The 25,818-nt window shown below is 42.0% G+C and overlaps 2 protein-coding genes across 13 annotated transcripts in view; one reads left to right on the top strand and one right to left on the bottom strand.

Moving 5' to 3' along the window:
- Positions 1-22,610, bottom strand: part of LOC309852894 (uncharacterized protein) — a gene marked incomplete at its 5' end in the record, with an annotated part of 58,066 nt that extends 35,456 nt beyond the window's left edge. The window contains 3 exons of the mRNA XM_082710357.1: positions 19,030-19,169; positions 21,991-22,440; positions 22,531-22,610. Coding sequence (XP_082566483.1) covers positions 19,097-19,169; positions 21,991-22,440; positions 22,531-22,610 — 603 coding nt within the window. The 3' untranslated portion in view covers positions 19,030-19,096. The remainder of the gene's footprint in view (positions 1-19,029; positions 19,170-21,990; positions 22,441-22,530) is intronic.
- BBX (BBX high mobility group box domain containing) overlaps positions 21,776-25,818 on the top strand; it is a 278,064-nt gene continuing 274,021 nt past the window's right edge. For 5 of the 12 annotated variants that reach the window (XM_082696949.1, XM_082696954.1, XM_082696950.1 and 2 more), the window contains exons 1-2: positions 21,777-21,925; positions 25,138-25,210. The gene's annotated coding sequence lies outside the window, so the exon portion shown is untranslated. Of the gene's footprint in view, positions 21,926-21,994; positions 22,062-22,891; positions 23,025-23,673; positions 23,802-25,137; positions 25,211-25,818 lie in introns of those variants that run through there. The other 7 variants (XM_082696959.1, XM_082696957.1, XM_082696958.1 and 4 more) reach the window with 6 other exon arrangements.

Genomic DNA, 25,818 nt, shown 5'->3' on the forward strand with positions numbered 1-25,818 from the left:
CAAACTGCATGAAAGAGGACAATGAAGTAGATGCTCTCATGTGCTATGCGCAAGCCAGACCCGTAAGTGCGGTGCTTCCTCTCTTCCCTGTCATCCTCTGCACGCTGGCTGAACATGTGTTACACATTTTATCACCATTCGAGCACTTTCCCTACTCACTAACTTAGAAGCAATTTAAGCAATTTTCAATTCCCACTCTGAGAAAATAAAACCGCCATTAGAAGAAAACACATTTACTTTGATTTATTCCCATCAATACGTTTTAATTCAAAAATATATTTTTTTGATTCTACCTTTGTTTGATAATTGCAACCACACAGTATGGGTATTGTTGAAGGAATCGACAGATCATTTTTACCTGGCAACCTAACTACATTTTGTACCTAAGGGTCAGGTTTTATTTATGAGAATGGTTTTTCACATTATGCAAATATGTTAACAGTTCTCTCTGGTAAACAGATCACTTTGTCATATTACCAGGTCACCAATGTTGACGTTCAAGTTCAGAAACGGGGATGTCATGTGGGGAACCCGATGGCTCTGCCAAGAGCTTAAGGGGTCAAAAACCTTAGAGAAGTTTTCCAGATCAGTATTGGGTCCTGAGTATTCCAAGCCCAGAAACTTGATTTTGTCAACATACTTGGATTTGATCAATTCAAGTAAGCAATTCGCATTTAAGAAATGTAAAAAATGTAATAAAAATAAGACCAACCTACAAACCCAGATTTACTCCTTTACCGTGGTAAGAAGAACTTGTGTTATGAAGTCAGCAGAACTGAGTTCACCACTGCTAAGTGTGGTGATAGAGGCTCAGGTGATATGAGGCTCACCACTACTAAGTGTGAGGGCAAGTTACTGAATTTCTCTGAGACTCAATATTTGCGCCCATAAAATGCAACATCATGAGGATTGCAAGCAATACATAAAGTACCTAGCACAATGCCCAGTGCCCAGTGCTTGGCGGTTATTAGGATGAGCACGACGATGGTAATGGTGGTAATTTGAGGAGAGAGGGAGGAGGAGGAGGGAAAGAAGGAGCAGGAGGCTGTAGGGATCACAGGATTAGAAGACTGCTGGCTGATCAGCATATTTTCTTCTTGAGTTCAAAGACAGTCAAGAGAGAATTAGAAGGCACTTATTTAGAAGAGAATCAGAGCACAGTGAATTAAATAGAATATTATAAAAGCCTGAACTTTCCAGCTATGAGGATCTGGTAGATCCATCTCCACTCTGGAGGGATTTACCCATCTGGCAAACAGGTTAAGTTGTTTCTATTCCAGTGTCTAGAACATTGTTTGGCAAATGACAGCTAATAAATAGTTAATGAATTATTAGAGTACCCCTACTCCAACAGGGCAGGACATAGTGATAGTTTCCTTTATCTTTGGTTCACCTATTTCTGAACTCAATAGAGGTATTGCTCACTTCCATTTCTCTCCAATCCCCCCACTATATGAACACAGAATTTCTTCAGTAATATAATCAAATGATTCACAGATTTCCCTGTTACATCAATCACGTTTAGACATTGTCTAATTAAACTCAAATCACTTTGTCATTCACGGCAATCATATTTCCAAATTCTGCAAATTCTGCCTTATAATCTAACATATGCTCATGATAGAGACAGGCTAGATGCTCCTAAAACTCAGGTTTTCTTTGTTCTGGCATACAGCTCCATTACATATGAACAACTCAGTTAGGTGTGGCTACATTACTGAGTTCTAACCAATGGAATGTGTGCACAACTGATTAACATTTCTTCCAAGCCTGGCCCTTACAGTTTCCTATTTGCAATTCAGCTCTCTATCTTCCTTTGTTCAGATGAATGTAGAGAATCCAGTGGCCCTAGAAGATGGTGGAGTCAGTGGAAGAAAAAGGCCTGGGTTCCAGAAAAACTACACAGAGCAGAGGCTTCCTTGCTCCTCGCCATCAAAGACACATCTATCTACCTTCGTTGGATTGTATGTGAATGAGAAATGTATTTTTATACTCTTAAGGCACTGAGATCTGGGGCTTATTTTTTATGGCAGTTAGCCTGTCCTGAGTAATTTAGAACTGTATTCATATCACCCTACTGATTTTATTTTAAATATATATATACATCCTGAGACCTCGAAAGGTTCAATTTTGTCTTGTATATTCACATGGTTACTCAAGCATGGCCTTTTTCTTCTGTCCTTCTAGTAACCCATATCCCACCAAATCAATCAATAAACAATCAATTTTCCCCCTAAATACCCATTGCTTTTCCTCCCCACTACTTGTGCCCTGTTTATTAGACCTTTGATTTTCTCACCTGGAGCACTATATTTCCTGCTTGCCCTAAGTCTCCCATTCCTTCACTTCATCTTCTAGTTCTTGCCAGAGTGGTCTGACATGAAAATCTGATTGTCATTCCTCTGCTGAAAATTCGGTAAGTCCTCATTGCCTTCTGATTAGTATCTAATGAAACGAGCCTTCTTTTTGAGCCTTTTTGCTTGCTTCTCCCTCATCACACACTCTAAATATTATAGTTCAATTGTTCCCAAGTGTGAATCTAAAATACCTAGGATCCCAGACATTATGGAAGAGCTCTGGAACACGTTCTCTCTATATACATATCTCTCTGTTTCAAACAAATAAATAAAATCTTCAAAAAATTTTAAAATATTTTTATTCATTTCTTTTTTTTATTATTCACTTATTTTTATCTAATTTCTACATCCAACATGGGGCTCAAACTCATTACCCGAAGATCAAGAGTCACATGCTCTACTGACTTGAGTTTGCCAAGTGTCCCTTGACTTTGCTTGCAGCAAGAGTTCTTTTTAAATTTTTAAAATCTATCTATCTATCTATCTATCTATCTATCTATGTATTGAGAGAGAGAGAGTGAAAACAAGTAGGGGGAGGGGCAAAGGGGGGAAGAGAGAGAGAAAGAATCTCAAGCAGGCACCACACTTGGCACAGAGGCTGATAGGAGCTTGATCTCAGGACCCTGAGATCATGACCCGAGCCGAAATCAAGATTCAGCTGTTTAACCCACAGAACCACCCAAGTGTCCCTGCAGTGAGAGTTCTAAATACATAAAATTGATGTACTCCTGTGAGATTTAGAAATTTAAAACAGAGCTGAGGCCATGTTCCTGCTCTCCTGACTCTGTTACGACTGGCTAGCAATTTTGTAGATTCTTTTCTCTAGCCGAGTTTCCAGAGGCAGCAGCATCAGATTGCCTTTCCGATTCTGCATCATCGGACAGCAATGTGTTCTTGTACTGAATACTTCCAGTCCTGGCCTCTGTGGGACATACTGGAGTCTTTTGGGAATCATTCCTGGGGGGTCAGCCTCCAGCCCATTTTTCTGGCCCTTCCATGATTTTGTCCTAATTACCTAGGAATCCTAAGTCCTCTCCTTCTTAATGTGACCACCTTGCTTTCTCTTTCCTGAACGGAACTCAGACTTATACAGGTCTTGGAAAATACAGTAGTCCCCCCACTTACTTATGGGGGATATATTCCAACACCCCCAGCAGATAGTACCAAACTACCTAATTCCTACACACGCCCACCTATGATAAAGTTCAATGTGGAAATTAGGCACAGTAAGAGATGAACAGCAATAATAAAATAGAATGATTATAATAATATACCTTAGTAAAAATTATATGCATGTGGTCTTTGTCTCTCAAAATATATTATACTTTACTTACCCTTTTTCTTTTGGTGATGTCGGATGATGAAATTCCTACCTGATGAGAGGAAGTGAAGTGACTGACACAGGCATTGTGACGTAGCATGAGGCTACACTGAACTTCTGATGAAACGTCTGGACCACAGTTGATGGGGGTAACAGAAACCACAGAAAGCAAAGCTGCAGATAAGGTGGGGGGCTACTGTATTGCCTCCCAACTTTGCCCTCTTCTTGTCTAACATGAAATGTATGCCCCCCCCCAAACTTGTTCAGCTTCTTCAGTTGAGTCAAACACCTTTGCTTTTTGCCCGAGGCATAACCTTAGGGTGGCACTTCTCACTATTGTATAATAATGGTTATATTTGCCCACTACTTGTCTCTCAAAGTTGACTAATCAAGCTACTTTTTGTTAGTCACTGTTCCCAGGCAGGTGCACCATAAGGACTTGAGGAGTGAATGAATGAACAAATAGGGATGTCCATGAATAACAAGTAAAAACAAGTAACCAATCCATAAAGGAGGAAAGGCAGCCTGATGGGAGAAGACTGGTGTAGTTTTCTTGGTATCATGTGCAAGTATATGTAAAATAAGGCAGAACTGAAATGCCATGAGTCTACATATGTTTTCCTTAGACCCCTAACACAGACACCCATATGGTCTGAACGAGGGATTGGCAACTTTTTCCGCAAAGGGACAGACAGTAAATATTTTAGGCTTTATGGGCCATATGATTTCTGTCACAATTACTCAACTCGGCTATTTTTGAGAGAAAGTAACCATGTATATAAGCAGATAATACATAAATAATGGGAGTGGTTGCATTCCACTCAACCTTTATCTATCAACATTGAGCTGGGAATTTAATACAATTTTCACATGGCACAAAACATTATTCTTTTGATTTTTCTCAACCATTAAAAATATGTAAAAACCATATAAAAACTGGTTATGGGGGAAAGAGGGGAAGGGAAAGCAGCTTTGACTTACAGGTAGGAGTTTGCGAATCCCTAGTTTAAAAGATTAAGGAAAGGTCCCGGTTTATAGAGTGGATTGACTTTGATTATTTTTTGCAGACTTTTGTGGGCATTTCAATTTCTTTCCATGTAAAATGGAGGCTAGAATATATTACTTATGTTATAATATATTACTAATATAATTAACTCTGATATAAAAATAATAAAAATAATAATGGTAAAGTAAAAAAATAAATGTTTGGAGATCTTGAAGACAGGACTTTGCCAACTATAGGTCTCTTTAGATTTATAAATAGTGAAGTATCTTAAGTGTTTGAAAAATAAAATCTGATAGTAAGGCCTTGAAATTCCGTGAATATGGGAAAAATGCCTGGTAGAGCATGCAACTCTTGGTCTCTGGGTCATGAGTCCATGCCCCACAGTGGGGGTAGAGGTTACTTAAAGAAATACATAAATCAAATAGATGTAAGATCTCTTTTTAAAAATGCTGATGAGCAGTATAGAATAAGAAAGCATTCTCCCCTTCATTTATACCATGAAAGGTAAAGAGGCACAAATAATATGAGGAAGATTACCATTCCATTTTCGTTCCCATCCCAAAATGGACAAATCATCTTAATTGCAGTTTTCAATAAAGCAGATATCAAGAGATTAGAGGCCCACACATTATACCTGCTTTAGTCTCTAGGAGAGAAATTTTCTTGGAGCTTTTCAAAGACTCACAGAGTTAAAGAGGTAGAAGGGATACCTCCTCTCACCCGCAGTTCACATGTGAGAAAGTCTTGGACACAGAACTGTGGAATGATGGCTAGTGGCAGGGCTGGGGCAGACCCCGGACTCTGAATCCCACTGTAGGGCTGCTCCTACTGTATCAGGCTTTAGGAAAATTGTGCTGCTTTGTTTTCACAGAAATTGTCTAAAGTTAAACCCAACTATGGATTTATAATTAAGTCACATGTTTCCCTGAGTTGCAAAGGATTTCTGTTATATAAAACACAGAGATATAGCACAAGAAGCCTTAATTTCTCATCATTTATAGATATTATTTCCCACCTCCAAGGTCCTGAGACAAGAATCCAATGGGAGCAAGGGATGAAGATGGGATGACCTAAGAAACAATAGCTGAGTCAGGTCAAAAAGAAAACACATAAAAACAGCTCTTGCGGGACACCTGGGTGGCTCAGTGGGTTAAGCCTCTGCCTTCAGCTCAGGTCTTGATCCCAGGGTCCTGGGATCCAGCCCCGCATCAGTCTCTCTGCCCAGCAGGGAGCCTGCTTCCTCTTCTCTCTCTGCCTGCCTCTCTGCCTACTTGTGATCTCTCTCTCTCTCCCTCTCTGTCAAATAAATAAATAAAATATTAAAAAATCAAAAAAGGCAGCTCTTGCCATTGAATGGGCAAGTATCATTGAGTTCCTTCTGCTGCTTTTCTGTTGCATTTGAAAAATTAAAGAATGAGGCTCGGGGTGCCTGGGTGCCTCAATGGGTTGAGCCTCTGCCTTCGGCTCAGGACATTATCTCAGGGTCCTGGGATCAAGACCCACATTGGGTTCTCCACTCAGCGGGGAGCCTGCTTTTCCCCTCTCTCTGCTTGCCTCTCTGCTTACTTGTGATCTCTCTCTCTGTTGGATAAATGGTAAAATCTTTAAAAGAAACATAAATAAAATAAAGAATGAGCTTCCAATTCCCTTAGGCATTCCAGCTTCTCACTTTTGCTTAAAGTTGCCCAAGGATAGTGAGCGCTGTACAACTTGGAAGAAAGGCATTTCCCACTCTCTCTGTGTTAAAACAGTAGAGTGAGGCCTATCTTGATCATCTCGTTTCAAATTGGAACACCTTGACCACCCCCCTACAGTCTCCATTCCAGTTCTCTCTTTTTCTATAACACGTATCCTGTTGGTTTACTTACTCTATTTAATGTCTATTGTATTGCTCCCCCCTCATTAGAATGTAAGCTCCATGATGACAAGGATTTTTATCTGTTGTGTTCTGATTTAAATAACATCTAGAATAATCCCTTTCACATAGCGCACACTCAGAAAATATTTGTTGAAAAACGAAATTGAGAAAATGAAGAATAGGGACTTAAGCACATCTTGACATATCACACGGTTATGTGTAAAAAAGGTTTGGACAAGGTACAAAGCAAAAATGGGTGCAACAGAATAAGAGGAAAGAACACCGAGTGAGAACTACTGAATGCCAGGCATAACATAGAGCTTTCTATCCATCTTCTTACCCTTCTCACCACAGCTACTATCATCCTACCTTAAAGAGTTGATGAGACTGAGGCTAGAAAACTTCTCTGGGTTCATACATCTGGTAAGGGGTGTAGCCAGGCCTCAAAAACCCACATCTGACTCCAAAGCCCATGGGTGTAACCATTGCTTTGTATAGACTGTGTAATTCCATTGGTGTGCCCTAGAGTGTGGGTGGGACCATCTCAGTACACAGGCCTGATTTTATTCAAATGCCTAGATAGGGGCGCCTAGGTGGCTCAGTCATTAGGTATCTGCCTTGGGCTTAGATCATGATCAAGGGGTCCTGGGCTTGAGCCCTTTGCCGGGCTTTCAGCTCAGTGGGAAGACTGCTTCTCCCTCTCTCACTCCCCCTGCTTGTGTTCCCTCTCGCTGTGTCTCTCTCTCTGTCAAATAAATAAATAAAATCTTTAAAAAAAATACAAATAAAAAAATAAAATGGCTACATGGACAGGTTTCTTTTGTGAGACACCAGTTGATTCAAGTTGAAGAGATTTTGCTTTTCCGAGTTGCAATCTCCAAATGTACCACATTAAAAATGTCTACTTCAGGGGCGCCTGACTGGCTCATTAGGTGGAGCCTGGGAATCTTGATCTCAGGTTTGTAAGTTCAAGCCCCACATTGGGTATAGACATTGCTTAAAAGTAAAATCTTAAAAAAAAAAAAAAAGAGTCTATTTATAATAAAGCTAGGAGGACTGCCTAAAAATATTTCCAATCCAGAGTAAATAACCATTGTTTCACTGAAACCACAGAACTTCAAATATCGAAATTTGTCATGTTGTCTAGGCAGTAGAAAATGGCATAGCAAGCTCAGTACTCCCAGATTCAGCATACTGGGGGCAGCAAGCATCACATCTGCCGGCATGGCTCATGTGTTACTTTGCCTGTAACCATGAAGCTCAGGCAATATAAAAGCGGAGATCTCTTCCCTGGCTTCATGGGTATCTTTTCCTTCTTCTCCCTACCCTGTAACTTGCTTTGACACTTCTACCTGTACACAGCCTTTCTTTTTCTATTTACAAACTGGAACATGAAAATATAATTTTTACCACCTTCATGGCTAACAAATTTCTTCTAGAATCAGAGTGAGATAGCAATCACAGGTATCTGGCCTGAAGTAATCAAAATGAACCTGGAGTAGTGATCGGGGCAGAAGGTTCTGGCATAGGGAGGTTGGGGATATCATGAGAATATATGCCAGGAATATATGAGACACTAAGGACTGGAGATAGAAAGGGCAGATTTGGGGTGCCAGGGTGGCTCAGTGGGTTAAAGCCTCTGCCTTCAGCTCAGGTCATGATCTCAGGGTCCTGGGATAGAGCCCCACATGGGATTCTCTGCTCTGCAGGGAGCCTGCTTCCTCCTCTCTCTCTGCCTGCCTCTCTGCCTACTTGTGATCTCTGTCTGTCAAATAAATAAATAAAATCTTTAAAAAAAAAAAAAGAAAGGGCAGATTTAATAAGCTGAACCATGGAGAAGTTTATGTAAACCAGGGGTTCTCTGTGGACCCCAGTCATACATATAACAAGGATAAGGTAATAGTTTAGCTGTTACCAGCACAAGCAGGGGAAGACAATTGTTTCCGCAGACCACAAATCATTATTAATTAAGTGATTTGGAATGGCCATTAAGGCATAGAGAACAAAAAATTTTAGGTCTTGTGAGGATGTTAGGGTGTATCCCATAAATGTCTCACCATAATAAGCACATATATAACCAGTGCTTATAATATTAGTATATATTATATTATTAGTAGTATATATTAGTATATAATATGCAATAAATAATAAGCACAACTTGACAGAAGGAGCACCCAGGGTATAGCTCATACATGTGTGGTCTAGTCCTTCTTAAGCTCGGGTATTGATACAAATCAGCTGGTGGGCATATTTCTTTGAAATTCAGAGACTTCTTCACAGGTCAGGGCCAGGAATCTGAATTTTAAACAAGTCACGTGTGAGATTCTGATGAACCGCATTTTGAAAAAGGTATCATCAGACTGCCTCGTGCGAACTGCACAGCGGTGACTTAGAGCTAAAAATGAGCTCTTGTTCTCTACTGACACATATTAAGAAACCTCAAGAAGTCAAGTCAGGAGTACATAAATACTCTGAAATTCTCCTGTGTTACCTAAATAATTGTGAACACTGCTATCTTTTGTGTTTAAAAAAAAAAAAAGGAAATATTTGGTTCTTTCCATCTATTGCAATTACTGTGCCAACGTATTTAAATTTTTAGCGATCTTCAAAGAAGAACGCACCCAAATTTCTCAAGCATCTCAGTTATCATTCCTGGAAAATAAAATTTCGATTTATCTTCCAGGGCTCTATGTCACAGGGCGCAAAACATTATCTAACAGGCCTTACTTAAAGTAAGAGCTACTGTTTATTGTCAGGGACTGTTTCTACACATAGCATCTTGTTTAATTTCCACTGCAAGCCTTAGAGGTAGGAACCATGCTAATCCCGCATCTTACAGTTTAGGAAACTGAGGCTTTACGCTTGGCAGGTTTAAGAAGTTTGTCCAAGGTCATGCAACTAGTAAATAGAGCTAGTGTTTGAATTCAGATCTTTCTGACTCCAGAAGCACCAGCTCTTAAGCTCTAAGCCATTCTGCCTCCACTGGGAGCCTTAGTTCACACACACCCTATGAACATGCACAGATAAAGCAAATATCAATACAAATTGCAAAGCTTACTGAGGAAACACAATCCCGATGGAGTAACAGGTCTATTCCATAAGAAATGACATAAAATCAAAATGTAATTATGCCTCTCTAAAATATAAATAAAAACTAAAATCTACATCAATATTCTGTGTTTGTCATGATTTAACTATGGAAATGGTCATTCTTGTCGGCAGCACATAAACTTTCTTTTTGTTCAGTGTAGTTGCCCCCTGAAATCTCCTGTGTGTAGTATTTCCTGACATATCTTCTTATAATTACTAATACTAAACTTTTTTTTTCCTGAGTATTCCTAATACCTTTAGCCTTTTACTGAAATTTCTGAACCAAACGCAATAATCCCTCCCAACCACTCATGATGACACACAAACCCTAGAGTTTAAAAAGAATCAGACTGGCCACAAAAATCATAAAAAGGACATGTCCCAAATCTGGCATTTTACTTAGAATATAAAGTTAATTTAAGAATCTAAAAATCTCAGAAGCCAGCCTTTTTCCTTAGTCAAGTAAAGAAAACGTCTTTACTCTTTAAAACAGCTAAACCTGGGATGCCTCAGGTCCTGCGATTTCTCCTCCACGTTTAGAGTCTTCCAGCATTGCAACTAGGTTGTTCTGCCTCTATTCCTGAATCCGAGGAACATTTTGTATTATGTTGTATATCACATCTGTCTCCACTGCTAGACTGTAAGCTCCATTAGCACGGGAACCACATCTGTTTGGTGTCTCTTGCAATAAGCACAGTACCTGGCACAGAGAAGGCATTTCAAAAATGTTGAATGAATGAATGAATGAATGATGTGCTCCATGAAACCAGTGGCTCCTAGAGCTTGGTTCTTTTTTCCAACCTCACCAGGATAATAGCTGAGCTTAACTGTTTGCCCCTTCTTCTTTACTCTGCTCAGGATTCAAAAGCCATGATTTCTCAAAAGACCACCAAGACCTTGGACCAACTCTTCTCCATTCATCACTCTGAGATGGTTTTCCTAATGGTACCTCTCCTTCTTTGGCAGCGCTAGACATCACTCCAGTTTGTGAAGACTAGAAGAACAGATGCAGGCCCCAACTTAGGAATGGAAGCCTTAATGGAGTGCTGGAGAATAAAAAAGTGAGGAGTTTTTGCAGCCTGCTTTTCTCCTCTGAATAGAAAAAGTGTGCCCGGAGAGAAGAAACTCTGGGACTCTCCTCGGAGATGAAGGTTTAACAGAGAGGACACACATTGTCTAAGTCAGGAGGACCAAAGGAGGCCTTGTTCTTGCAGCAGGCATGGCCTTGGTGATGTCTACAGTGGCTGGACCCTTAGAAGGCAGAGAGACCCTTACCTTTGTACCCGTAACCCTCTGACTGATGCTAGGGACCCAAGTGTTGCTGAAGAGGCTTTCTTCCTCTAATCCAGAATTATCTACGCAGGGAAAGGGTTTCTTGGTATTTATTTCCTCTCCTTCTCCATCCCCTACTCAGGTCACATCTGGATGTAAAGTCAGAGCCAAGTGTTGGTGGCTTTTGAAGTCATCCTAGCACGACTTCTCTTAGAATTAAGCCTTTCTTCTTTCCCTTTCCATTTCTTTCCATCTTTCCTTTCTTCCCTCCCTCCCTCCTTCTTTATGGTGACAAGCAGTTACTCATTTCAGTTTTTCTCGTCTTAAATGGTGCTGGCCAAAAGTCAGTACTTTATTATTATTATTATTATTATTATTATTTAAGATTTTATTTATTTATCTGAGAAAGAGAGCACTAGCAGGGCAGAGAGGAGCTGAGCCTCCCACTGAGCAGAGAATCTGATGTGGGGCTCTATCCCAGGACCCCAGGATCATGACCTGAGCCGAAGGCAGATGCTTAACTGACTGAGCCACCCAGGCAGTGGCCTAAAGGTTACACTTTAACAAACTTCTAACAGCCCCATTTGAAATTTGGAAAGAGGACTCCAGCAATTCAACAGATTAGAAAGTTTGTTTTTAAATGAGGAAGAAGATGGCATTGTAAGAAAAAGTGGCAAGTGACAGAAAAGGAAACCACCCCTTTCCACATAGCTAAGTATTCCTAACACCTGGACTCCATTCTTCACGGTAAAAAGACTTCAGCCTAATTTCAGGCGTTGTTATTATTATTATTATTATTATTATTATTATTTTTCCACGAAGTGTATTTAATGCCTCCTCTTCGAGCACTCTCACACTGTTCTTTTTAAAGCTGTCCTTTCGGGCGCCTGCTTGGGTGGCTCAGTTGGTTAAGTTCCTGCCTTTGGCTCAGGTCAATCCCAGAGTCTGGGGATCTAGTCCCACATTGGGCTTCCCCTGCTCTGCAAGGAGCTTGCTTCTCCCTCTCCCTCTACCTGCCACTCCCCCTGCTTGTGGTCTCTCTTTCTCCCTCTGTCAGATAAATATATAAAATCTTAAAATAAATAAATAAATAAAGCTATCCTTTCTGGTAGGCCAACTTCAATCTGTTTTGTTTTGTTTTCAGTAGCTCACAGATGGTGAGGTGAGCCTAGGAAATTTATACAAAAACCATCATTTGACACAACCCTCCCCCTTCCCTTCGTTTTATCTGCTTTACCACAAAACATCATTGTTGTAGTCAACTTCTCATTGTATGCCTCTCCTGTCTATCCCATTCCACTTCAGGAAAAAGCAACCTTTCTGCCAGCTGCACTTCCGGCATCACAACTGTACCTTCAGACAATGTCTCTGGCCTAACGCCTGCCTCCCAGCCCTGATAACGCCACTTCACTGGGGCTTTAAACGATCGCTTTCTGTGGTGGTTCCTTGCTGTAACCTGACCTGTGCAGTGATTCTAATAAATCTTCCTTTTCTTCAGCTAGTTTGAGTAGATTGCTGTTGAATGTAATAGAAAGTAAAAAATAAGTTAAAAAAAATTTAAGAGACCACCCAGGCACTCCAGATCAGTTGAGATATCCAAGATCTATTGAATAATACCTGAGAGTCTGGGGAAAACAAGCAATTAAGTTTGAACTGTTGAAGACCAAATGAAATCCTTTCTGGAGTGAATCAAGGAATATAACAAATAAATACCTTAAGAAATAATTTATTTCTGAGCATATGTGGGTATAAAAACCAGAGAGACCCATAAGCATTCTGAATAATTGCCATTAAATGTCTAAGGATTGGGAGGGAAAAGGTGGATTCTGCAAATTCTAGGTGGTAAATGAGACATCAAGTTTATGTAAGATTCTAGAAGGTGCTACAGAGTACACTACCCCGCTGTTCCTCCCATTCAGGTGTTTACTTTAGAAAGCTGTTTCTGTCCCCAGATACCCAAAGAGCAGCCCTCCAGAACAGGTGAATCCTTGACCCTCCCCTGGTGACCGTGACAGCAGTATGCTTTGTTTCTGTGCCTGGTTATTCTTACTCTCCTTAAGTTCTGCTAGAGACCCCAATATTTGCACAATTAATTTCCCTTTTTCCTTAAGCTTATCTGAGTGGCTTTATGATCCTTGAAATGAAATGAAATCTGACTGAGACAGGCAAGTGAAGGAAAGATCTGTGCTTACTTAGAAAAAGGATAGCCAGCATAAGGTCACTGAGACTAGCCTAAACTTTTTTTTCTTTTGTAACAGGGCTAAGTATATTAGATAGCTCAGTTGCGCTGTGGCTGTTGGAGATGTTACGGTCTGTTTTCTTCAGCCCAGTATCTATTTGCCTTCTCTTAGCAGTATCACAAATTTACTTTGCGAAACTAAAAGCCTTCTTTGTATGCAACCTTTTTTTCCTTACTGTTGTCTTAAAAATATATTTGCTCCCATGCAGAAGAATAATGTAACATCTGTGTAAGTTATAAAACCGACACCTATGAAGCTACCAAGAACAAGATTGTTACCAATGCACTGCCCCCACCTAAATATTTCTGTCCTAACTCAACTCCCCGAGGACTGTGCTCTCCACACCAAGTAAGCCTGCAGTCTTGCTGGGAGAGTCAAGCAAAGTGTCCTCTTGTAACTGGCCAAAGGGTGAACCTAAAACTTGGGTAAAGGCAATTGGACTCTTCCATTTCAGTCTCTTCAGTTGGCAAAAAGAAAGCACAGAGTCTGAGCAAATTTATCATAATGAGAACAAGAGAAAGTCTCCCTGAAACTGATCTCCTAGAATTGGGAGTGTCCTGGGCTTTCAGAGATCTAGTTCCTTAGCCTTTTTTTTCCCCCTAAAAGCCATCCTATATCCTTCCCAAATTTCCTGCTTGCGCTGTAATTAATTGGTTAGTATAAGCCACTCACCAAAGAATTCTTCTCCGGTAACATTAGTGAATGAAAATTTCATAAAGCCTTTGTGTGATTAAAGTCGTACCAGGTATTTTCATGAGTGGGCTGCAAAACATTGGGTAAGATGAGAGTAAAATTACAAAATAATGGTCACCTCTGGGGAGAGAGAACTGGAGAGGAACTGGACCAGGGAAAGGGGCCTCAATAGTATATAAAATGTTTTATTTCCTATAAAGAAATCTGAGGCAATTAAAAACATGTTAAGTAATAAAGTGTCTACACGATCACCATTTTATTCCTTATACTTTTCCTTAACTTACATTTTTAAATTCAGGTGAAATTAGGTGGCTTCAATGACTGCGGCCATGGGAGTGCTGATAAATGATCCATATTAACCTATGGGGAGGTATGTGCTCAGGGTTCTGCCTTAGATGATGCTTTTAAAAAAGGACTTGGAAAAATGTAAAGGCATCACATTTGTGAATGAACCAAAAGATGCTGAGATCATGTTTAATAAAATAATCAACATATAAAAAAGAGTTAGCAAAATGTAATTCTGGGCTGAATCTCATCGTCTAAAGAAAAATTATTCTACCATTTATTGAGTACTTATCATATGATGAGTGCTGTTTTAAGAATTTTACATATATTATTTTATTTAATCCCTATAATAACTTTATGAGGTACACATTACCATCCCTTTTATACATGAGGAACTGTAGCAAAAAGAGGTTATGCAGTTTGTTCAAATTCACAAAGGTAGTAAGTGCTGAAGCCAAACCATTATCCCATGTTTTAATAACTCCAGAGGCTTAGCTCCTAACCACTACATCATACCAGGTTTATAAAAACTTATGCCTCAGTTTCCCACAAATAAACTATATAATACATAAGAATGGAGGAGGCATGACTTAATAGCCCACATTTCAAAAATAAAGTTTTGGTTTTTTTTTGTTTGTTTGTTTGTTTGTTTTTTGTGAATAAGCACAGTATCAGTCAGCAGAGTGATGTGGCTGCCAAAACAGCAAGTTCCATCTTAGGCTGCAGTAATAGACATTTTGTATCAAGGATGAGGGAGCTTTGGTCATGCTGTACTGCACACTGCCTCAGCCCCCACGGGCTCTAGATAGCCCACTTGAAGGAACACACCAACAAAGACAATAGGCAGGGTTTGAGAGGAGACCACGAACTGAAATTGGTGACCTAGCAAAAATGTTTAAGGAACTAAGACATTTTGTCTGAAAAAGGCACAACTCAAGGCAGGAGGCCATCATAATAGCTGTTTTCACGTATTTCAAGTGTTCAGTGGAAGAAGGATTAGACTGTTGTATGTGGTAACAGGGGAATAAGAAATGGAACAATGGACAATACTTAAGAGGAGAGAAATTATGTTGACTATCAGGCAGAACTGTGTAGTGGTCCAAACTGTTAGAAGACGCACAGACTGTCTTGGGAAGAAAGGAGTTCCCAGGAGCTGGATGTATCCTAGTAGACAGTCCTCATTGGGGATGTTGTTGGAGCTTCTAATGAGATGGTGGCTAGAAAGACCATCTAATGCTTACACTAGTGCTCCCTGGTTTTATTATCAAATCCATTAGTGTAAAACCATCGTCCACTTAGAGACCTAATTTTATGGTATGAACCTTAAGTGACTCCTTGGTGACTCCCCCTCTTTCTCTCTCCTAAGACAGAAAGCTTGCAGAACTATCTGTCCAGGACCTTAGTATAACTAAGCCCAGCTCTGCTACTAGTTGTATAACATTGAAGGAATCATTTAGCCTTTCCCTGCTTCAATTTTTTTCATCTTCAAAAACAAAGTCCCTTTCTTTGTTTCACCTAGCTCATGTGGATACTAGTAAGTATGCCGGGCTATCTCAGACATGCTTTAGAAAATTAAAATGAACCTAGATGTCCATCAACAGATGAATGGATAAAGAAGATGTGGTATATTTACACAATGGAATACTATGCAGCCATCAAAAGAAATGAAATCTTGCCATTTGCGACAATGTGGATGGAACTAGAGCGTATCATGCTTTGAAAAATAAGTCAAGCGGAGAAAGACAACTATCATGTGATCTCCCTGATATGAGGAAGTGGTGATGCAACATGGGGGCTTATGTGGGTAGGAGAAGAATAAATGAAACAAGATGGGATTGGGAGGGAGACAAACCATAAGTGACTCTTAATCTCACAAAACAAACTGAGGGTTGCTTGGGAGAGGGAGGTTCAGAGAAGGGGGGTGGGGTTATGGACATTGGGGAGGGTATGTGCTTTGGTGAGTGCTGTGAAGTGTGTAAACCTGGCAATTCACAGACCTGTACCCCTGGGGATAAAAATATATTATATGTTTATTAAAAAAATAAATTAAAAAAAAACTTTTTTGAATTACAAAAAAAAAAAAAAAAAGAAAATTAAAATGATACACAGGTACAACCTATGAGGACTATAATATAAGTTCTGTTCACCAGATACCTGGGATACCCAGCATTTCCTTGCACCTCTCTCATCTCTACATTCCCTCTGATCCTTCCTAGAATTTATAGGCTTTTAGTTTGTTTTTCCTTTCTTTTGTTCCTCTGTTTTGCAAATCTTCATTGAGTTACTGTTACATGTTAGGCAATGTACAAGTTCTTAAGCTAGCCACTGTTGGAAAATAAAATGAAGAAGATAACATTTCTTCAGGTATTTCTTTGCTGTACACACAAATAATGTGATAAAGGCAAGGGATTTGAATGCCTTAAGAGTAATATAGATAGGGCGCCTGGGTGGCTCAGTGGGTTAAGCCGCTGCCTTCGGCTCAGGTCATGATCTCAGGGTCCTGGGATCGAGTCCCGCATCGGGCTCTCTGCTCAGCAGGGGGCCTGCTTCCTCCTCTCTCTCTCTCTGCCTGCCTCTCTGCCTACTTGTGATCTCTCTCTGTTAAATAAATAAATAAAATCTTTAAAAAAAAAAGAGTAATATAGATAAAATGCTATAGATCACAAGAGTGGGGAATTCCAAGATGCTTTGCCAAAAGTCACTCTAGGAAAGCTGGATAATCTTTCTTTCTTTCTTTCTTTCTTTTTTAAGATATTATTTATTTGCTTGGGAGAGATAGACAGAGCATGGGGTTGTGGGGAGCAGAGAGAAGCAGAGAGAGGAGAAGTGCAGAGAGAAGAAGAGAGAGGCGAAGGGCAGAAAGAATCTCAAGCTGACTCCAGGCAGAGCTTGGAGCCCAGCTCGGTTTCGATCCTACCACCCTTGAGATCATTATCTAAGCCAAGACAAGAGTCTTGAGGCCCAACCAACTGAGCCACTCAGGAGCCCCTATTCTTTCTTTCTTATTTCCAATTCTGCTGGGATCTAGTGGAAGCTGGTTCTCTTCAGAATTATGAATACTTGCATTGGTGCTAAAAAAGTGATTTGACTGTCCAAGTTCCAATTTTTGGTTACTTGGATTTGGCCTTGAGGAAAGAGGTATGATTTGCTCTATTTTTTTTTTTTTTTAATAGACGGGGGTAAAAGGGAAGCTCAGCAAGGTCAAAATACAAGGCAAAAATTGTTATGTAAGGCCGACCCTCATAGGCCGACCATAGAGTTTCCATGGGCAAAACAAGGCTTGTTTCAAATAAGGATTTATTAAAAGTTTGCCTTTTTTAGGTGCTTAATAATGGCCACTCAATAGGATGTTTGCTTTAGCCTGGGATCTCTCTGACATCCCTTTTAAGTGCAGAGATGCTGGATATAGGCTAAAGGGAAATCACAAACCCTGGGTGAGTTAGTTGCAACAAGTTCCATGAATTCCATTTGATATGCTGGTTAAGTCTTAGAAAACTTTCTGCAAAGTAGGTGTCATTGGCTTATGTGTAAGGAAAATAAATAAAATTAATATTTATTGGGGCACCTGGGTGGCTCAGTGGGTTAAAGCCTCTGCTTTCGGCTCAGGTCATGGTCCCAGGGTCCTGGGATCCAGCCCCGCATCGAGGGCTCTCTGCTCAGCAGGGAGCCTGCTTCCCTTCCTCTCTCTGCCTGCCTCTCTGCCTACTTGTGATCTATCTGTCAAATAAATAAATAAAATCTTTAAAAAAAATTAATATTTATTGAGTGTTCAATAGGTTCCAGGCTTCAGTATTCTATATAGATGATTTCATTTATGGTTAGTCATTATTATTCCTATTTTACAAAAAAGAAAGCTGAGTTTTAGAATGACTAAGGAATTTTTCCAAGGTTACACAGCTAGGAAGTCGTGAAATCAGGATTTGAATTAGGATTGTATAAAGAAGTAGTAAATAGATAAGAAAATAAATGTTATTTATAGATATTGAAATAAAATATAAAGTTATGGGTATATGTTTACACACACATTTAAATTTATTGTCCCCAAACTATTTTTTTTAATTTAAAGATTTTTATTTTATTTATTTGACAGAGAGGGAGATCACAAGTAGGCAGAGAGGCAGGCGGAGGGGGGAAGCAGGCTCCCTGCTGAGCAGAGAGCCCAAGGCAGGGCTCCATCCCAGGACTCTGAGATCCGGACGTGAGCCAAAGGCAGAGACTTAACCCACTTAAGCCACCCAGGTGCCCCCCCCCCAAATTATTTTGTAATAAAGAACTCATATAAAATAAAATTAAGAAAATGGACAAGTCAAGGCCATGAGAAGGAAGAATGTGCTAACCTGTGAACTTTGATCATCAATTGTGAAAACAGGAAAGGAAAAACGAAGAGCCTTTATTTTTAAAAATTTTCCTAAACTCTTTTAAACGCCATTTTACCTATACAGCAAACAGTTGTTTTATTTTCATAACCCTACATTATGAAGGTTAAATAAACACTATGAAAGCTATGGTTTTTCTTGATCACATTTTGAATTTTTTGAGCATCATTGTCTTTAAAATTTCTTGATATTTATTCTTAAATGAGATGATAAAAATCTAAAAAGTACTTCCTAAATGGTAAAATGTTACATTATGTTTAGTTCTATGTCTCTTTTACTTAGGGGTGAGGCCTTATCTACCATACAGGAGACTGGCATTCCATTCTATTGCTTCTCCTAGGAGTAGGCAAGTTTCCTTTTCCAGAATCTGGCATGCACCAGGGTCTAGCACATAAATCCCTAATAAAGGATTTACAAAAGAATATTGAATGATGACATTTACTACCACATGATGCCTAATACATCACCAATACATAAAATACATTTTAAAAAATGTGTCATTCTCCCAAAATAAAGGTTCTGTGGACTTACCCATTTTCCAGTATCAGTAATGTGTTGTAGTGAGACATTTCTGGGCACTTCTTTATGTTCTCTTGCATCACTCCTGGTCAGCAATCTGCCCTTTCAGAGGTCTCCAAACTTGAATGTAAAACGCTGGGCATGTGCTAAGACTGTATCACAGGAGTGTGGGAAGAAAATATCAAAACTCTTACTTAATTTTATTTTTACTTCATGCTTTTTCATTTTGTTTCTGTGAGGGTATGCTTTGTAATAATAAATGTTGTATCTGTGTAGTGGTGTACTTTAAAAACACATATAGGGGGCCCTGGGTAGTGCAAGTGGTTAAACCACCAGCTCTTGGTTTGGGCTCAGGTCATGGTCTCAGTGTCCTGGGATCAAGCCCCATGTTGGGCTCCATGCCCAGAAGGGAGTCTGCTTAAGATTCTTGCTCTCTGCTCTCTCCCCCTTCTCCCAGCCACTGCACATGCTCTCTCTAAAATAAACAATTTAAAAAATCTCACAAACATAAATATACATATGTATATATATATACATATGTATGCATATACATACATATATATATACTGAGTATATATGCTTGAACATTTTACTGATAACAATGTGTGATCTAAAAGTTTGAAAAGTGTATTTCTAAATAGTTCTGCTAAGCTAAGCATAATTCAGCAAAAACCAAAACAAAAACCAAAAAACTCTGCTACCATAAAGAAATAAAGGATGTTTTCTTATGGCTGAGGTTGGGGATTAGGAGTATGTCAGTTTTTTACATTTTTCATGGCATAAATAAACTAACAAATAATCATAACACTTAAATCAGCAATTAAGTATAGCAACTTGTGTTGATTTTTTTTTTCTCCTCTTCAGAAAAAATGCACAGTGAAAACCTGAGAGAGATTTTCTGATCTTTCCTCCATTTGCCTCTTATCCCTGAAGTTTGTCATTTGAAGGAAGGACTGCCAAATTACTCAAAACCCATGCTGGGTGTTAAGAGTTCCAAGTTTAAGTTCCTTCTACATTGCAATTCTATGTAATAGCAAGGAAGTTATATAATTTGTCCCTGTCTCATTTCTCTGATGGGTAAAATAGAGATAATAATACTTAGGGCCTCCCTCATTATGGTGTGATATGGGCAAAGAACACCTTGTTCCATCTTTTAAATACATGCAAAGTATTATTAATGTAACTTTTAATATTGTCAGTTTAAAATGCTGTGATTTTATATACTTTTTTAAAAGTTATTTTCTCTTAAAAAAATAAATGAAATATCACATTTCTAAATACCACTATTTGTTTTCTAAATTTCATAAGCTTTAGTTTTCTCTATATCTGTTTTTCTTTGCCACTCTTACACACACACATATATGCATACTCACTCGATAACTTTATGGATGTGAGAGAAAAACCTTAAGATTGCATCAAGGAAATAAGAGGGATTTGAAATAAATTATCTTCAGTTTTCCTTTAAGTTTTAAAGCTATGCATCTAGGCCATAAAATCATAGTGTTTATTTAATCTTCAAAATGTTTGTGTTTAAGAATAATTCATGGACTTTTAAATTCAGATGAAACCTTAAGAATACATCTAGGCTCTATGATAATGTCTGGCACATAGTAGATGTTGAATAAACATTTAATGAAGGAAAACTGGGGAAAGTTTCTTATTTTAATAAAAAAAAAAGGAAAAAATAACCGCAAACCAACTCTGAGCATTAAAGAGGGTAAGTTAGTTCCTCAAGATTGTTCAGCTAGTTTAAACATGGGGTCTAGAATTAATTCCTCTTAACTTCTAGCTTTGGTTTCTTCCCCCAGCAGTCTGTTGACTTGTTTATATAGGACTGCCAAATATAATCTGCCAAAGATGCATCATAGAAAAAAAAAAATTCAGAAAGTACAGCCTTCGAGTTCACCATCTCCAATAGTCACTCAACATGTGATGTTCACATAGGTTGTGAAATATGTAAAGTAAATACCATACATAATATGCAAAATATAAATCTCATATAAATTGACTCAAAAGGTCTATTTTTAAGGAAAAGTGTCCGTAGCCAAGCTTCCACGCCTTATTCTACCTTATAGCACGATTTGTATGCCCACGCAGGTGATTCGAGGTCCTCTGACCAGCTGAAAGTAGATAGGTTATTTCAGCAAAACATTTATCTTTGTTTCTGTGTATTGTTGTATTGATTTTCCTGAATTTACCTAGGAACGAGGCGTTAACAACCTCAATGCATTACAGCCCTAATAAACTTATCTTGCACTATTTTGGCCTATGTGATAGCTAACCCATTGACAAAAGAAATCCCAGCTGCCAAAAATCCTTTCTTGGTCACTTGTTAGCCAGGTCAGGCTGTAAAATCATAACACAATGCACGCCTCTTCCATGGGGCACCACACGGCAGCGATTAAAAAAAAAAAAAAAAAAAAAAACCTTCACTTCCATATCCAGTGGAGTTGTAGTTTATTACTATAACCCTCCCAAGTCAAAAGGACACCAGTTTCAAGCCGGGCAACTTGGTGCAGACAGGGTTTTTCCTCCGTACCCCACTCTGCTGGGCCTCCCTACCTGTCCTCTCCTACTGTCTACAGGTCCCGAACATTAGAAAATAGAAAATGTGATGATCTTTGTGTGTCTCTGTAAAATGTGTGTATGTGTGCGTGTGTTTGGGTGTAACGGGCCTTCTGTTTGGCCGCGCCGCCTGTCCGTCAGGCCGCGGGCCAATGGCAGGCTGCCTTATATAAAATGAGTGTTTTCAGTCTCTCCGGGTTGCATGTACTGTATGTGGAGCAGTGTACAGTGAAGCGGAGGCAGAGCGGCACCGCGAGCTCCTCTCGACTTTCCCATAGAGGAACCCTGACTGGCCGCTGAGGGCGAGCCACACACACGCCCTCGCGCCCGGCGAGCCCGCGAGGTAAGCGCCCCCCATCCCCAGCCCTTCCTGGGCGCTCTCCCCGCACTTTCTGTTTTCCTACTCACTTGCGAGCCGCCGGGCTGCAGCCCCAAGGACTCCGCGGCAGGAGCAGCGGCGGCGGCGGCGGCGGCAGCCGGTAGGGTGGACTTGAGGAAGACGGAGGGAACCCCGCGCGTCCGGAGCCGCCGCTGGCCGCTCCGCTCCCCGGGCACTTTCCCCCTCCGCCAAAACTTTGGGTCGGGAGAGGTCGGGGGCGAGGGTCGCGGCGGCCGCGCCGGCGGGGGGCGGGGGGCGCGGAGGCAGTGCCCTGCGGCGGGAGGCTGGGGGCCGGGCTGGGGAGTAGTAGGCCAGCCGGTGCCAGGCTGCGTTTGCAACCAGCACCTCTCGGCACACAGGCTGCGCCGCCCGAGAGGGGCACGGGAGCCGGGGCGCGGGCAGGAGCAGCCCGAGGAAAACAACAACAGAGCCAGCCCTCACGCCGGCGGGCGGCTCGTGGCCGCCCGGGGAGCCCCAAACTTCATCTCGGCGAAAGTACGTGGATCCCAGCCTGGTCTCGGCTGCCGGGGAGGTGGGGCCTGGGGAGCCGGGGCAGGGGAGGAAGGTACGGGGAGGCAGCCCTCGGTGGATTTATTGAACGTTTCGTGTGCGTCGGTGACCGGGAACAGCAGCCCAGTTGCTCGTTCATCTGGAGAGTTGGGATTTGGGTGTTCCGGCCCCGCAGATCGGTGCCCTCTCACCCCCCACCCCTAACCAAATGCGCGGCGAGTAGAGAAAGTGCTGTTTTAGTGCCAGAGTAGCCGGGAGGAAGAATAGGGGGAGAGGGGGAAGAGGGCGAGGGAGAAGGGGAGAGAGAAGAGGGAGGGAAAGCGGGGGGGGGGGGGGAAGAGAGAGAGAGAGAGAGAGAGAGAGAGAGAGAGGAGAGAACGGGAGAACGGGAGGGAAGAGAGGAGGGGGAAGAGGAGGAGGGAGGCTGTGTCAGGATTTTGCTTGAATGTGGGATTATGTTGTGTCAATAAGTTTAAGGTGGAGAGAGCGAGGCTGGGGGTGGTGGTGGAGGGGAGGAGGAAGGCCTTGGCTGTTTAAAGTCTTATTTCTGAAGGTAAGTTATGGCATTGCATGGTCGCGATGACAGAAAACTTGCAGATCCTTTATCCGGGGATGGGGTCGATGCCTCTAGAAAGAGCTCCCCAGCCCTCTTAAGCCACACTCGTGTTACACTGTTATTTGCTGCGATCCGGGTCGCTAGTAAATTACAGAAATCAGACTCGAGGTTTCTTTTCCTCCTCCACCTCGTCTCGCTCGCTCACCCTCAGAAATTTATTATTATTTTTTAAAATTTCTTGGTATTGTATGAAACTTAACGTAACTGAGACCAAACCCGAGTCCTGTAATTCACAAGGACCCTAAATCCAAGAATCTGGAACACGTTTACGTGTGAAATATCCGCGATCATTTCTGCTAAATGAGGAAGGTAAAACGAAACGATGCAAAAAGCTAAGACACAACATGTACGACAGAGGGGGGGGGGGAGAGGGAGAGACGGAGAGAGAAGCTATTTTTTGCTTTCCTTTCTGTAGAAAGGAAAATAAAGCGTGCATTCCCCTTCCCTCCCGGTGTGTAGGGTCTAGTCAATATTTTAACTGTCTGAGGACAAATTAGTCCAGGTGGATCTTGTTGAAAAGTTTTCGCGAGGTGGGGTGGAGGTGGGGGCGGTACGAAGGGGAAGGTGGGTGGAGGTTGTGGGGGATGGGGACGGAGCGAGCTCTGCCACTGCTAATGGTCATTGGCCTGGGGCTTTGAAACCATTGCCTGTCCTGCTAATGACACGTCCAGTTCTCCTCTCCAGGCCGCCGACGCCGGGCTGCCGGAGACTGGGGTACTTTACCCACGCGGGGAGGGGCCTTCTTCGCCATCCCCTGGGGTTGCCCACTCGCGGCGTGGGGGCCCCACGCGCGCCCCCTCTCCTGCGCGCCGCCGCCACCTCTGCTCGCGCGACTTTTGTAGCCAGCCCGCGGCGAGGGGGCGCGGGGGGTCCCCGGCGCGGACGTCCCCGCGCGGCCACCCTGCGCCGGGCCCCACGCGCGCCGCGCCGCGCGGTCCAGGCTCGGAATGGCAGCGCCCGGCCGGGCGGCGGTGCCTCCCCGGGGGGCAGCGGAGGCAGCGGCGGTGGCGGCGGGATCTTCGCCGGGGCCCGCGGGAGGAGGAGGAGGAGAGGGAGGAGGAGGAGGGGAAGGAGGAGGAAGAGGAGGAGAGGGAGGCGTTTTCTGCCCAGACCGCCGCCAGTTCGAGCGGGCACGGGGACGGGGACACCCCACTCGTTGCTCCTCCGTTATGGAAAGGTGTTTAGCAGACTTTTACGCCCGGAGTGTGGGATTTGTACTTCATTTTTCTCTCCCCCCTCTTCCCCAAAGCAAGATGGACTCTATTCCCTTTCTCTTTCTCCCTGTGCCTCTGCCTCTGTCTTGTCAGCCTTTAAGATCGACATTTTGTACTAAGATGCAAACTTGATGGTGACCAGCAACAAAGGCGGGGTGGGATCCCTCGTTCCCTTCCTCCCTCTCGGTTTCCTAGCTCCCCCCACCCCGACCTCGGAGACCTGGTGGCCCTGCACTTGCCGCGGGGGGCTCTGGCGAATGTGTTCCCCGACTCGGTTCCGATCTCCAATCTGGGGATTGTGACTGGGGCCGGGTGTTTGGGCGACGGCTCTGGCCGCCCCGGGTCTGCAGGGCTGAGAGGGCTGCGCTACCTGGAGCGGCTGCCGTCACCGTGCTACCTCCGGCCGGCTCCAGAGCACCGTGAAGGCTCGGGCTGCCTATCGATTGCTATGATTTGGCTACTAGTTTATTTGTCCTGGGGGTGGCGATCACTTGGTGCAAGTTGATGAATGATCGCGGTTTGGGTTTTGGGTTTGCAGAAAAGGATCAACTTTCAGCTTTGTACATACGGGGAGTAGGGAGTGAGGGTGCTGGGGACACCCTGGAATGCCAACTGGGCAACCCTCAGCCTCTGCTCTCTGAATACAGAGAGCTTCTTTGCTTTTATTGCTTCACAGTTTGCGCGTGGGGGTGGGAAGTAGAGAGAGGGGAGGGATTGGATGGGAGCTGGACTCCTGGGTTTTGAGGACCTTCCTTCATAGGTGTTGCAGGAGTGGGGGCTCTACTGTACTGATACTGTACCATACTGATGATGTACCTTTATTTGATACTTTATAGGTCACTATCATATGACAAAAGGCTTTGCCGCAGTTCATCTTCCTCCCCCTGTACTTTCCATTTGCCTTCCTGGGTAAGTATGCAAACTCTTTCTACAGGGAAGCTAGATGGCTATTAGTAATGGCCTAAGGGTCCTTACTGTTCACAGGAAAAGACGCTTTATTGGGGTTACAGCACCCCGGAAATCTTGTCCTACTGAGTTTCCTACAGAAGTCAGTTTATGATTCTGAGTATTTAGAATTCAGTTGCTGTTATTATTATTTTAAGGTAGTTTAAATGTTTATTTCACGTATATCTGCCAAGTGTCACTTTCAAATAGTCATTTTAATTGATAATGAAATTTTACAGAGTCAATGCCTAGGAAATTTAATACCAGATAATATTGTGGAACGATTGTAGCCTATGAGTGGAGAGAATTATTAAAAACCCAAGGAAGCATTGTGCAGAATGCCTCTCTAATTATAGTGACTGACATTTGCTTACTCTTTCTTAGGTGCTCTGTCTTGGGTAACTTGTGCTCTTTGTGACAGTTATTTTTGTGGTGGAGAAGGGTAGACTGGACAGTGTTGTAAATCTAGTATTTAGTGGATCAGCTTGATATAAAAAGCAACTAACTATTTCCAAGTTAATCGTAATTTCCTTCAAGATTTATGTTTGGAGAAATTGGGTATATTTTAATAG

The sequence above is a fragment of the Mustela nivalis genome (genome assembly GCF_964662115.1).
Source record: "Mustela nivalis genome assembly, chromosome: 1".
NCBI lineage: Eukaryota > Metazoa > Chordata > Mammalia > Carnivora > Mustelidae > Mustela > Mustela nivalis.